The following is a 13,065-nucleotide window of genomic DNA, read 5'->3' as shown; positions in this document are numbered from 1 at the left end:
TCAGGAGCCTGGAGCTGGGGAGAGGCGGCCGGAGAGATTCCTAAACTACTGAGCTGGAGTTGTCATTCCACAGAGCGTGGCAGGAAGTGATGAGCCCCTCTTGCCTTTCTTTATTCCTTCCAAACAAACGTTTGACCCTTGCTTTGGCCCTCTGGCCTTTAAAAGGTTTTGCCCAGTGGAATTCACGACAGGCCTTTGTGCAAACACGTTCTAAAAGAGCAAATGGGTTCTGCGTTTACTTAAATGTGAATTCACAAAACGTATAAATAGATGCCTTTCACATCAAACTTACAATTTCACGGGCATTATTTTGCTCAGGGTAAGCAGAGTGTAAAAGGCAAGCCAATTCATTGGCAAGTTTCTTTCTTTTTTTTTTTTTTTTAAGGGAGAGGGGAAGTAATTGGTAATAGAATTTGGACTGTGGATGCAGCAAGAATCTGCCCACAGATTTAAGCCCAGGGTCTCAGCTGTCTGTCCCAGGAGGTCCCCGGCGGGGTATCAGCCTACTTCCGAAGCCCCAAGCATCAGGCACACCGGATTCTGGCAGTTCTTACATCTGCCTGTGGCCATCTGTGCCTTGGCCAATGCGGCCCCTCTCCCTGGGATTCCTCCCCCTGCTTCTCTGCTTGCTGACAGTTTACTAATTCTTCAAGGTCGTTCTGGGCCCCTGACTCCACCCTGCATTTACAGTCAGAGAATCATCAGCCTGACGCCGGGGCGGCTCTCAGCACGTCCCCTCTGCCTGTGACCTTGCTCTTAGGCTGACTCTACAAGAACCACAGGTGAGCCGGCCTAATAGGAAGACCCCGCATCCAAGACTCCTGTGACGCCACAGAGGTCAGTCCCAAGCAATGGGTGGAAGCCAAAATGCAGATAAAACATAAAAACATCAAGTAAAATCACCTTCAGGCCACATGTAGAGCGCTGTAGGAAACAAGTTCTGTGTTTAGACTCAGGTCCCGTGAGACATCTCTTTAGGGACGTATTCAAACACTCCAAAATCTGATTCCGAGAATCTTAGGTGAGGGAGACCTATTTCTGCTCCACAGAAGGTGCACAGAGGCTGGAATCCAATGCTATCTGGGTTCTAGAAAAGCCAGAGCAGCAAACCACCAGACTCCATGTGCCTGTGTCAGCTCCCACAGGGGCCCTGTACCCGGGGAGCAGCAGAGGCCTTGGCCCAGGGGAGAGAAATACCATTTAAATAAATCAAGATGGATGAACTGAACTCCATTTTCCAGAAGAAGAAACCGAGGTTCAGAGAACTCAAATGATTTTCCTACAAACACTATCTTGCCCTTAAGGCAGGATCTCTACGGGGCTGTGGAGATGGTGGAGATGGTGAGTAAATAACCGTAGGATTTAAATCAGGGGGAGAAAGAGAACCCAAACCTATAACTTGAGGTGCAATAAAACACTTGCCTATTTTTTTTTTTTCTTGAAGGCCTTCACAAATCTGTTTAGGGTTCCTTTGTATCTATTTTCTCCTCTGATCCCCTCAACCACATGGCAAAGTGATCAGAGAAAGTGTCATTAATCCCATTATGCAGAGGAGGAAACTGAGCCCTGGAGGCCCAAATCCTAAGGCTCCAGGGCTCCTTGAAGACACTGCACACTTTTAAGACTTTGCGGAGGAAAGCAATCTCTGACTCCTCAAAGGAAACCTGATGCAGACGGATTGCTTCCTGCTGTCTTCTCTGCGACGCCTCCTTCCTGTCTCTCTCCCCGTCCACCCATGCTCCTCTGCATCAGGCTCAGAACCCAGTCCTCGCGCAGTGGACCCGGGGTGATTTTAAAGTTCCGGATTCTGGGCCCCAGCAGGTGCCACCAGGCAGCAGGCCCAGGAGCCACGACCCTCTCAGAAAAGTCCAGGGTGGAGCTCAGAGAAGATCAATGCCCAGATGCTTCACACCCAGCGTAGCCAACCAGGAAAAGCCAACAGCTCCTGCCGGCTTTACTCAGGAGGAAGTCAGTCTTTCCCCACCCAGCTGCTGTCCCCACATCCCAGGAGACAGTGAGCTCTGGGTTCAAATTGCACATGGGCTGGGTCCATAGCTGGATGACCCTGAGGAAACGTCTTAACCTCTCTGAGGCTCAGTGTTCTCACCTGTATAATGGAGACACTACTGTTGGGAGCCGTATGTGACGGGATTAGTGCCAAGGATCCAGGTAAAAGAACATCTTTGCCCTTTTCGTAAACATTTATGAGGACCCACACACCCTGCTGCCGGCAAGTGGGGCATGAGAGGGTGTGTGAGGAGGTCTCAGTGAGAGGCACCCCCTCTGCTGCTTCTCGGATCTGTGACTCTGCACAGATTGCTTCCTGACCTGGGCTCGGATGAAAAATTCAGAAGCTTCACACTGTAAAAAAACATGAACTCACAATGGCGGAGGCAAATCCCTTCATGCCTTCGTCTTTTAAGAGGCTGGAACCCCGCATTTCCTCCACGCCCTCACTTCACAGCAATGAAGAGATCCCTCCGGGAATGACCAGGACGCAGAAGTAGGTTGGTCTCGCCTGGGCTTTGCAGACACCCGGGTGACCACAGATGGACCATCGCTGGGTCCCTTCCAGAAGCGTCCCACGCAGCTGTGCCCACAGTTCTTGAGTTTCCTCCAGCTCATGAAGTGAGTGCGTGGGACGCACGAGCTGAGCTCCAGAGAGGCCCGATCGATAGGCAGGGGAAGTCGCGTTTCCTGTGGCGGCAGGTGCGTGCGTGCTGCGTGACGCCTAGCGCGGCGGGGCTGCACAGTGGCGCTGCCTGCGCACGCACAGGCACGGGCGTGGGGACGGGGCCCGGGCTCTGCACTCTGCCCAGGGTGTCACCAGCTTTCCCCAGCAGAAGCCGGAGCAGCTGGGACCTAGGACGCCTTGCTAAGGCTGGGGTGGCCCACGGGGCTGCACAGAGGCTCCCACCCCCTCCCGGCTGTCAGCAGCCCGCGCTGGCTGCGTGGGAGCTCTCCTCGGGGACAGTCGAAGCCCAGGCTGGCCTGCGCTCTCCCTGGGAGGTACCAGCAGGGCGTCCAGGGGCTTCCCCAGGCCTGGGCCATCAGGGACCAGGGTCGCCTGCTTCCGTCCACCCTCCGCTGTCTGCACCTCCTGTCTGGCCGCTCCCGGCTGCTCACAGCTCTGCAGGGTGGTGCTACCCTTGGGGACGTCGGTTCCACTTTGCCAAGGGGGTCCAGGGGTGATGAGGGGCCGCATCACACAGCCGGGCTGGAACCCGGCACTCCTATGTCCCACGGGAGTCGTCTGTCCCGGGAGATCTCTGTCCTCTGCAACAAGGGGACCTAGAGCGTGAATCGCAGGCTGTCCTGGGAATTCACCAAGCGCGAGAGGTACTGGGGTCGGGACAGTTTGGAAAGGAAGCCTCTGATCCCGGCTGTCCCTCCGTGGGAGTTATCGCTGCCTCTTGGTCTCTGACACCGCCATGCAGTGCCAGCGCCAGGTGAGGTCTCAGTAAACCCTGGTGGACGCGAAAGTGCCAGCATGCCAGGGGCCCAGGACAGCAGCAGAGGCGGCTGCTCAGAGGTCAGCTCCATGCATCCGGTGCCTTGCGCCTGTAGGTCTGCACCAGAGAGATGATGTCCCGGCTCAGACGGGTAGCGGGTCCCCTCCCCCTGGCTGTTGCCCTCACCAGGGCTGGGGAGACAGTTACAGGCGTGGGGGGGGGAAGGCCACTCTCAGCACTGGCTTCCCACGTCACCCCCACCACCCTGCAAATGGCGGGGGAAGAGGTCACCAGTCATGTGGGACACCTGGGCAGAACCCGTGGATGAACACTGCCTGCGCTTGGAATCAGTGTGTGTGTGTGTGAGTGTGTGTATATGTGTGTGAGAGAGTGTGTGCATGTGTGAGTGTGAGTGTAAGTGTGTGTGTGTGAGAGACTGTGCAATGGAGCTCACTTTGCACAGACCACAGACTGTCGCCATCATCAAAGCTGCCAACTAAATTACCGAGTGTCTAAGGTCTCCGTCCCTTGCAAGCGCTTCTGCCTTTGGTTATCATCACACCCTCTCAGAAACTCTCAGATAAGAACCTGAGGTTCAGAGAAGCCAAGCGACTTATCCAAGGCCACACAGCACTGGAACATGAACCCAGGACTTCTACGGGCCAAGGCCTTTCCCTCTCCCTGAGAAAACTCAGGATCTTTCCAGAGTGTCTCCCTCACGTTGCAAGCATCATGCAGGAAATGAAACTGTCCCGAGTCTTCCGTGTGCCAGGCCCCAGGCCCTGGGCGCATTTCGTCTCCTTCATTTCCTGGCTGTGGGGTCTGTCTCTCTGAGCCTCCGTTTCCCATCTGCACAATGGGGATCACGATGCCTGGTCCACAGGGTCACGATGCACGGGAATGCCATCCAGAGCTTCAGACTGGCACCAGGGGACCTGAGTCCTGAGTTCTGTCCCCATTCTTCAGTGGCCTACATCATCTTGAGGGAGCACGGCCACACGGCTTGGCCGCTGTCTGCAGTGAGCCTTCAAAGCGCTTCCATCAGCGGTGGGATTTCTCCATCTGCACCTGGGCTGGCCCTGGCCTTGGACTTGCTGCAGGGTGTGGCAGGCCCGGTGCTGGGCCATGTGCTCTTTTGGAGAGACACAAGGAGTTCAAAGAGGCCACCCATCTGGGTCTGCTTAGGCCATCTGGAGGCCAGCTCACCTCTAACTCACGAGAAAGGCCGGCCCAAACTAAGCCTGTTCCACCAGTAGCTTCCCCCAGACACATGAGGGTCCAAGGATCCCCTTGCTGACCTATGGTCTCACGAGCAATGACACACACTTGCTATTTGGTGCCACTGAGCCTGGGGCTATTTGTTACACAGCAATAGCTGACTGACAGAGTGTCTGAGGACAATTGCTTCCTCTCCCTGGTCCTCAGTTTCCTCATCAGCAACATGATGGACTCAAGTCTCCCATGAACTCTGCTGCTCCTTGGTGGATCCCTTAGAACGTTTGACTCTGGACAAATCCTGTCTCTCTCCGTGCTTGGCCTAGAATATCTGGATCCGGCCAGTTGTACTTTTATTGTGGGGATTTCTCCGTGATTTCGGCTGGTCTCTGGAAATGGGTTCTCCTGGGGCTAATGCCACCCCCAGCTCTTGACTCTCCCTCCCCTGGCTGGCTTTTAGGTGAAGATCTTGCAGCCTCAGTGGCTGTATCTCTGTTTGAAGGATGGAAGTACCTCTGGACGAGGCACTTCATTTTTAGGACTTAGAATTAACTTAGCGGAGAACAGGTTGGCGGCAGCTGGAAAGGAATATTTGGAACCATCCATCATGTGTTTAAAGGGCTTGCTATTAGGTCCTTCCATTTCCTGGTCAGAGAACCACGTTAGGGCCCAGGCAGATGTCAGGCTGAGCTCGGCGCAGGGGCCAGAAAGGCAAGGTGGAGTTTGGGGTGGGATTCCCTCCAGAGATACATGTATATTTGCAGGTGATACCCAGGAAATGGGGGGCATCTCTCTGAGCCTCAGTTTCTTCCTCTGTAAGATGGGACCAGGACGAGCTCCCTCTGGAACACCTCACTACCATTTTTTTTGGTGCAGTTATCCCATTAGCTTTGGCTCCAGAGATCTGACTTGGAGTCCCATTTCATAGCCACGTGACCCTGGGCAAGCTACTTCATCTCACTCAACCTCCATTTCCCCATCTGTAACCAGGAAGAAGTCATAGTGGCATTACATAGACATTGTCCTGGGTCCTGCAACCAGGTCAGAGAATTAAATGAGGTAATAAGAGACTGGCACACTACGTGAATTCCCTGTATTATCTCATTTAATGCCTCAGCAAATGAGAGTTCCTGATCTTTGTGACCATCATTCCCATAAATGACATTACGCATGCTGAGTATTTAGCATGAATCCTGGCAGAGTGTGGGGTGAAAACAGTGGTAGTTATGGTTATGGTAGTTATGATTATTATTTGCCTATTTTATGCCGCCAAACAAGACCTACTCTCTCTCCTATTTATGGATGGGGTGCCAGTCGTAGGGGTAAATTGGATAAAATATCCCATTGAGAAGAAGCCAGCAGTACCGTCTTTAGATCCTGATCAAGGTCACAAAGCCAGTGAGCATCAGGATCAGGATTCACGTGCAGCTTTTTTGACTCTAGTGACTCAGTCTCCCTGGCCATGTGGCTTCTTCAAGGTTGGGGCCCCTGTGCTGAGCTTTTGCAGCCACACTAGGTTGTCTTTCTGGTCTTAACTGGCTGTGTGGTGCTTGGGAAGTTACCTCCCCTCTCTGGGCACTTTCCAGCTTTTCCATTCTATGATGTTTTAACCAATGATTCCTGAGGTCCTTATTCTCCTTCCCTTGCTTTATTTTGAGAGAGAAAGAGAGAGAGAGAGAGAGAGAGAGAGAGAGAGAGAGAGAGAGAGAAAATGATATAAGAAATCTAGGGCAAGAGGCATCTTCCTGATGGAGCTGGGGGGTCCTTGATCGAGGTATTGGGGTTTGAGGAAGGTGGGGGGCTCTGGCTCATCAAGGCCCTGCACCCCCCTTCCCACTACCAACACTAATTCGAGGCAGGTGATTCTAATGAACACTGTCACTCAGGGTACCTCCCCCATGCGAAGGGCCACTCTTTATAAGCTCCAGCTCTTGGACCCTCTGGGCCCTTCCCAAAATGCCTTCTCCCCGTCCAGATTGGTCACTGACCCTCTTCAAGCCTCTTCGTGGAGGCCAGCCAGCTTCTCTGGGGCATTTCCACAACTCGCAGAGGTAAGTGCCTTGACCCTCTGCCTCCTCTCAGGCCACAGCTACCCGCTTATGTCCCCTGGATGTCTGTGTCCAGCCTCACCTCCCTTCCTGGACTTTGAATTCCTCCAGGCCCTGGAACCTTCCTGTGTCACCACTGAAATGAGCAGCTGGTCCCCAAACAGCCTGTCCAATCAGTGAAAGCGAAGGCCATGGTGTGTGCTGTCTCGACTAGCTGTGTGGCCTCAGGAAGTTAATTCCCCTCTCTTGGCTATCATTTCCCAACCCATAAAGTGCCAACCATAATATCTGCCCTACTCAAGGATTCTCCATATTTAGTCTACCAAGACGACAGGCTGAGTACCTCCCGGACACCATCGCGGATACCCTTCTGCAATCATCTCCACTCACATCAGCTCGATTTAGGAAATCATCGTCTCTACGGACGGATGTTCGCATTCGTGCTAGCTCTTGGACGTAACTATGCATCTTGGGGCCGAGCATACAGCAGGTCCTTCATAAATAGTGACTCACTGTAAAGTGCAGGCCCTGACAGTCACTGCCCGGGACCAGGAGGGCAGCCCAGGTCCCCTGTCCCCTGGCACCTGTGGGTCCATCCTCATGGCTGCAGTGCCTGGTGCCCCCTGGGGCCCCTGCCCAGCCCTTGGCTGTGGCTCATGTGATAAATGACAATTGCAAACACTTAGAAGAGTTGGCCCCAAAGACAGGATTATTTTTACTCTCAGACCCACATTGGTTTACTAAAACTGTCAGTGGAGACCAGGCAGGATGAATTAATCCCAGCGGCTCCGGGGCCTGGTGGAACCCTGGCTGGGAAGCTATTTTTGCTCCCTTTGTGGGAGGGAGGAGGCGCCGCCTCCAGATGCCACTCCACCAAGCGGGAGCCAGGACTGGCCAGAGAGCGCCTTGGTCTGGTGACCCGAGGACCTGGCTCCCTCTGCATGGGGTCGATCCCTTTAAATACTTAAAACCCTGGCCCCGTTGTCTAATTTGGGGATATCCAGACTTCCCAGTGCAGCCTTCAAGTCCCTGCTGGATCCCACAAGCCTCCTGGCTGTCCTACTTCAGTATGCCTCTCTGAGCTCCAGACACACCAGGTCTCCTTCAGCTCCTTTTAAGGCCCTGGGGACCTGGCAAACATGGGGGCTCAAATCCAAGCTCTACCAGTCCTAGCTATGCAATCCTAGTCTCTCTTCTGTCTCTCTGAGCTGCAGTTTACTCCTCTGCGAAATCAAGATAATAACAGAATCCTTTGCATGTGCTAGTTGTGAAGATATCTCGGTTATACTGAGTGCTCAGTACCCAGGATGAACCCAACACCCAGCACCCAGGATGTACTGAGTGCTCAGCACCCAGGATGAACTGAGCACTCAGCACCCAGAATGAACTGAACACTCAGCACCCAGAATGCACTGAATGCTCAGCAAAATTTAATATCATTGACATATAAGAATAGTACATGCTATTCTTGGATGGAACACTGTTCTCCTTTGTCTTTGCCCATCTTGTCTCTGTCCTGCAAGTCTCAGCATATCTAAGGGTTTCTCTACTTCTGCACGTGTTGGCATTTTGGGTCAGCTCATTCTTGGTCGGGGGGGACTTCCTGTGCATTGCAGGATGCTGAGTGGTATCCATGGTCTCTATCCACTAGAAGCCAGGAGCATCCCCCCAAATAGTCGTGACTGGAAGCCTCCAGACCTTGGCCAGCATGCCGTGGGTGAGCCTGGAGCCCCGAGGGGCCCAGAGTTGGGTCCTGAGTTGCTGTGGGCATGAAGGGCCAGGGAACCGAGGGAGGGAGCTGGGGGTTCTTTCTCTCAGCCAGTGCTCATGCCCAGGGTTGTCAAAATACTCCAGAGAGAGAAGGTCTGCAAGGGGCTTGTGCCGCTCCCATCTGTGGCCTGGCTTTGGAGAGGGAGTTCTGCTCTAATGCTCAAGGTTCCCCATCGTGTATGCTGAGTGGTGGAATAAAACCCAACCTGGGTCAAGCTGAAGGTTAATTGAATATTCGATGCCCAGCAGGGATGAAGGCAGGGTGCCCATTTTCCTGTTTCCTCATTCAGGCCTCTGACCTGTGAGTCAGACCGGTTTGGGGAAAACCATGTGTCTGGGCAGCTTCCTGAAGGATAGCATGGCCACACAGAGCAGAAAGGAGGGGGTTCCAACGATTCCTGGGACTTGGGGCTGGGTGGGATCCTCTGCAAGGGAAGTCAAGAACTCAGGAACTGATCTGAGTTCTTCAGTCTGAAGACCAGGGTGGCTTATCCAGTAACTTCTGGGGGCCAGTCACCCCCAGCAAGAGAAATTCATAAACCAGAATCAAAAATTCATAGTTACCATGAGGGCAATAGGGAGCCACAGCAGGCTTCCTAGGGAAAGCAGCTTTAGCACGGAGTTTTCTATCTGGAGCGTCAGCCAAGAAGACCCTTCTTTGGATGCTTTCTCTCTGTAACTGCTCCTTAGCCTCCCTAGTCACTAAGTGACCACACTCTCCCACTTCTGGCCTTTGCCAATGTCCTTGGCATGGAGGGACATTTCCTTTCCCTCATCCTCTGCCAGGCTTGTTCTGCCCCAGGCCAGTCCTGTCCAGCACCCAGCTGCCAGTGTCCAGCCCACTGTGGCAGGAGGTGGGTGCACAGCATCCTCCCCTGAGGGAGACGGTCCAGGCCACTCTGTTCTAGGAGAAACCTTACAGCCACGGGGACCTTCCTGGAGCCTGCTGCTGAGCTTGGTTCAGAGCAGACACACAGAAAATGCCTCAGCTGGACGGACGAGCATCTTATTCCAGACCCCGGGGGCCAGGGAGGCGGGCGTGGGGGAAGAGGTGGAGCAGCAGGCTCTGGTAGCCACGGGACCCGATGTCCCAAGATCCCGTGACGGCGAGAAACAGAGGCGCCGAGAGGTCTTGCAGCTGGAGGTGAAGGAGGGGACTCTCTCCCAGGTTGCCCTGGCCCCAGGTCCACCAGGGAGCAAGCTTTGCGAGTCTTTGACTCAGCCTGAGTCGGAGGTCCCGGGATGGCCCTGGGACTTCAAGGAGCAGCTTCAAGAATCACCAGAAGCCTGCAAATGATCGTCCTGCTCTCTGGCAACTACTCTGCAGAGACGGCAGCTCGGGGCCCCTCTCGTCCCTCACCTGGTCTGTTGGCAGTCTTTCTCTTGGGCTTTCTCTGGATGCCACCACCTGGGTCTGTCCCCTCACAGGGCGGTGGAATCACACAGCTGAGAATCACCAGAGTCTGGATCTCAGCTCTGCTACTTGCCAGCCCAGGGCTCTCTGAGCCTCAGTAGCCTCATCCAGGCAATGGGCTCATGACCCTCCAGGTGGGGTTCTTTGTGAGAACAGCCTCAGGGATCAAGATTTATCTTTAAGGCAATTGCTGGTTGTATCTGGCACAGGGCAGGGGTTTCCTGGCTTCTCATGGAGATGGGGAGAACATTCTGGATGGAGCATCTAGTGGTTACCCCGTGCAGTACAGGAAATGGACTCAGGGTCAGGTAAGCCCATTCACTAAACACTCCCATTTAGCAATCATTTCCTGAGTACCTGCTAAGTATCTGGTTCTACATTAGACTCCAGAAACAGAGAAGTCACACCAGACCCCTGACTGAGGGGACCCAGAGGGAGACAAACAAGAGATCATACCACAGTTGGACACTGGGCATGTGGTATAGTGTCCTCTTCTCTCTGCCCACACTGGCCATTCAGTCCTTTGGACATGATACACCTGATCCTGCCACAGGGCCTTTGCATATTTGGTTCCCTTCCAACCCATCCTTCAGTTCTGAGTTTTCCCATCAGATCCCTGGGGAAGATTCTTCTGGCCTTCATCTTTATATCAACCCCCAACCTAGAACCTCGTAGCATCATGAACCTTTCCTTATATTGCTTATGAAGGTTACAGGGTGCAATTATTTGTGTCTGTCTTCACATAAAGTATCAGTTCCCTCGGTAGATACTTTGTCAGTACGGGTTGAAAACACTCCCCGGACACCCCCAGGCTGGCTGGACGGGGGACACTCACAACTGGATATCCAGGAAGATCCTTTTCTCCTCCCCGACGTGGATCTTCCAAACGCAGTCTTCGCCTTCCGCATAGGGCTCGGGCCAATTTGGAGACAGCACCACCCCAGCCATGGCGGAGAGCTCCCCACCACACATGGCTGTAAAAGACGGACGGAGAAGCCACGTGGTGGGGCGGGACCCGGTGCACCAGAGCCAGGCGCCGCCCACGTGGGTGGAGCCCTGGCGTGACAGCGGCCTCTGCCTCCTCCGCCTGAGCTAAGGCTGAGCTAAGGCTGAGCTAAGGCTGAGCTAAGATCGCGCCAGTTCTTTCAGGACCAAGGACAGAGCCCGAGGGTCCTGGTGAATCCAAACGGGAGCTCTGCCCCAGGGCCAGGCAGGCGCTGGGTAACAGCACAGTCGACTCCCAGGCCTCCGGTCTGGTCTCTGCCGCCAGCCTCTATAAAACGGGGGTGTCAGCATTGCTGGCCTCCCTGGCTCACGCAGAGTGACAGAGCTCCCGGCTCGGGTAGGTGCCCTGCCCTTTGGTCTACGTTGCTGCGAGAGGTTCCAGCTGAGCTGCTGCGAGCAGACACGTGGCTGCCACTGGCGCCTTTAAAACCCCTCTCCGTGTTTACCACTTTGGAAGGTTCTCGGCAAGGCAGAGGCCAGAGCACCCATAAATTCCGCTCTGTTAAGCCAGCGCGTTTAATACAGGGATCCATCCCTCACCATGGCAAGGCTGTGATTCCACTCCGGCCGCCACCCAGGGTGGCTGCCAGGAGGGAGGACACGCTTCATTACCTCACGTGGCTCCAGGAGCTCAGGCTGGGGGAGCTGGGGAGAGTGGGCCACTGGAAGCCCGAGTAGAGGAGGGGTCTACACAGCCAATATTGTCCAGAGGGGCTTAAAGCACGGGTCTCTGAGATCAGAGAGACCTGAGTTCCATCCGGGTCTCTGTCAATTGCCCTCTGCGTTCTTGGGCATCTCAAAATGCCACTTTCTCATCTGCAAATGGGGCCAATCACGTCTACAGGGTAGAAGTGAGGATGGAATCATGGTGCACATGCCGCCCTCGGCACAGCACCTGCGACATGATTGCTGCACACTGACTATTATTATCATTATTAATGAGATTCAGGGTTGCCCTGGACTGTTGGTGCATTGTGCACTGCGCAAGCGGAGGGTGTATGTGGGAGCTGACATCCATGCAGCGATCTGCTCACCACACTGTGCACTGCAGGTCCTGTGCTTGGAGAAAGAGGCCCTATAAAAACAATTTATTCATTTTGTAATTTCCCAAGAACCAACAGGACAGTAGGCTCTGGAAGGGATTCTGATCCTAAAATTGGCTCCTTGGTCCCTGGGCGCCACGCCACTCACCTCTGCACAGGGGTTCCGTGTCATTCCAGTAGGGGTCTCGCACGTTGATACACTCGATGATGGCGGGCCCCTGCTCCAGGGAGTGGCCGGGGTCGCAGCTGAACTCCACGATGGTCCCGATGTTGTAGGTGGGGTCGGACGTGGTGAAGTTCCCGTTCTGAAGGTAGGGCTCGTAGCAGTGACCTTTCTCAAAGGCTGCGTGGGGATACAAGAGGCGGGGCGGCTCAGGTGAGTGGGGCCGCCCCCAGGGCCTCCGCTCGACCCCCCCTCCCCCCCCCCACCTGCTGTCGAGAAAAGCGCCAGACCGCGAATGCCGGTCGCAGGGACCTGCTCAGAACCAGGGACCACGAACTTGGGTTCTCTGAGCTTCATGCATTTCATACGTAAATCGCAAGCAAGGCTCTCCGCGCTCTGGGCCTGCAGAGGGCTTGCGTTTTAATTCCTCCCTGTATCCCTCGGTCTCCTTCCCTGGACCCTGTCACTTCTGCATCCTGATTTCAGCCATAGGAGACCATAAAATGGACCCACGATCAAGCCCACGACTTGGGGGAAGTCCGATCAGAAGGTTGTGCAGGCTACCTGAACGGCCCGGAGCAACCTTTCCCCCAGAGCCAGGTCCCCGCAGGAAGCCCTGGCTAACTCTGCTTGGAGGAGGAGGTGGCTGAATTCTATGAGGTCCTTCTGGGTGGGACACAGTAGTGTCTAAGCACAAAAATCTCAGCTCCGATCGTACTACGTGCTGGCCTCCAGAAAGTCACCCGAGTTCCTCAGGTGGCGGTTTCCTTATCTAAAGCAGAGGTGATAAGGTTGCGCTACCAGCATGCGAGGGTGACGCGGCAGACGCACACGCGCACCCGAGGCGCAGCTAGCATCAGCTAGGGGTCGGCGGAGTGATTGACGGAGATATGCCTTTGGACCTCCAAGGGGAGGCTGGCCTCTGAGTGCAGAGTTCCTGCTCCCAGATCCTCAG

General features: G+C 54.6%; 1 protein-coding gene across 3 annotated transcripts in view; it reads right to left on the bottom strand.

Moving 5' to 3' along the window:
* Window positions 1-13,065, bottom strand: part of SEZ6L (seizure related 6 homolog like) — a 173,315-nt gene that overhangs the window by 33,959 nt on the left and 126,291 nt on the right. For all 3 annotated transcript variants that reach the window (XM_079151303.1, XM_079151302.1, XM_079151301.1), the window contains exons 8-9: window positions 12,096-12,290; window positions 10,735-10,873 (exon numbers count right to left, since the gene is read on the bottom strand). In XM_079151303.1, coding sequence (XP_079007429.1) covers window positions 10,735-10,873; window positions 12,096-12,290 — 334 coding nt within the window. The remainder of the gene's footprint in view (window positions 1-10,734; window positions 10,874-12,095; window positions 12,291-13,065) is intronic.

Source organism: Sciurus vulgaris (assembly GCF_902686455.1).
Source record: "Sciurus vulgaris genome assembly, chromosome: 8".
Classification (NCBI taxonomy): Eukaryota; Metazoa; Chordata; class Mammalia; order Rodentia; family Sciuridae; genus Sciurus; species Sciurus vulgaris.
The sequence above is the reverse complement of the archived record's forward strand: the minus strand, read 5'-3'. Positions and strand labels throughout refer to the sequence as shown.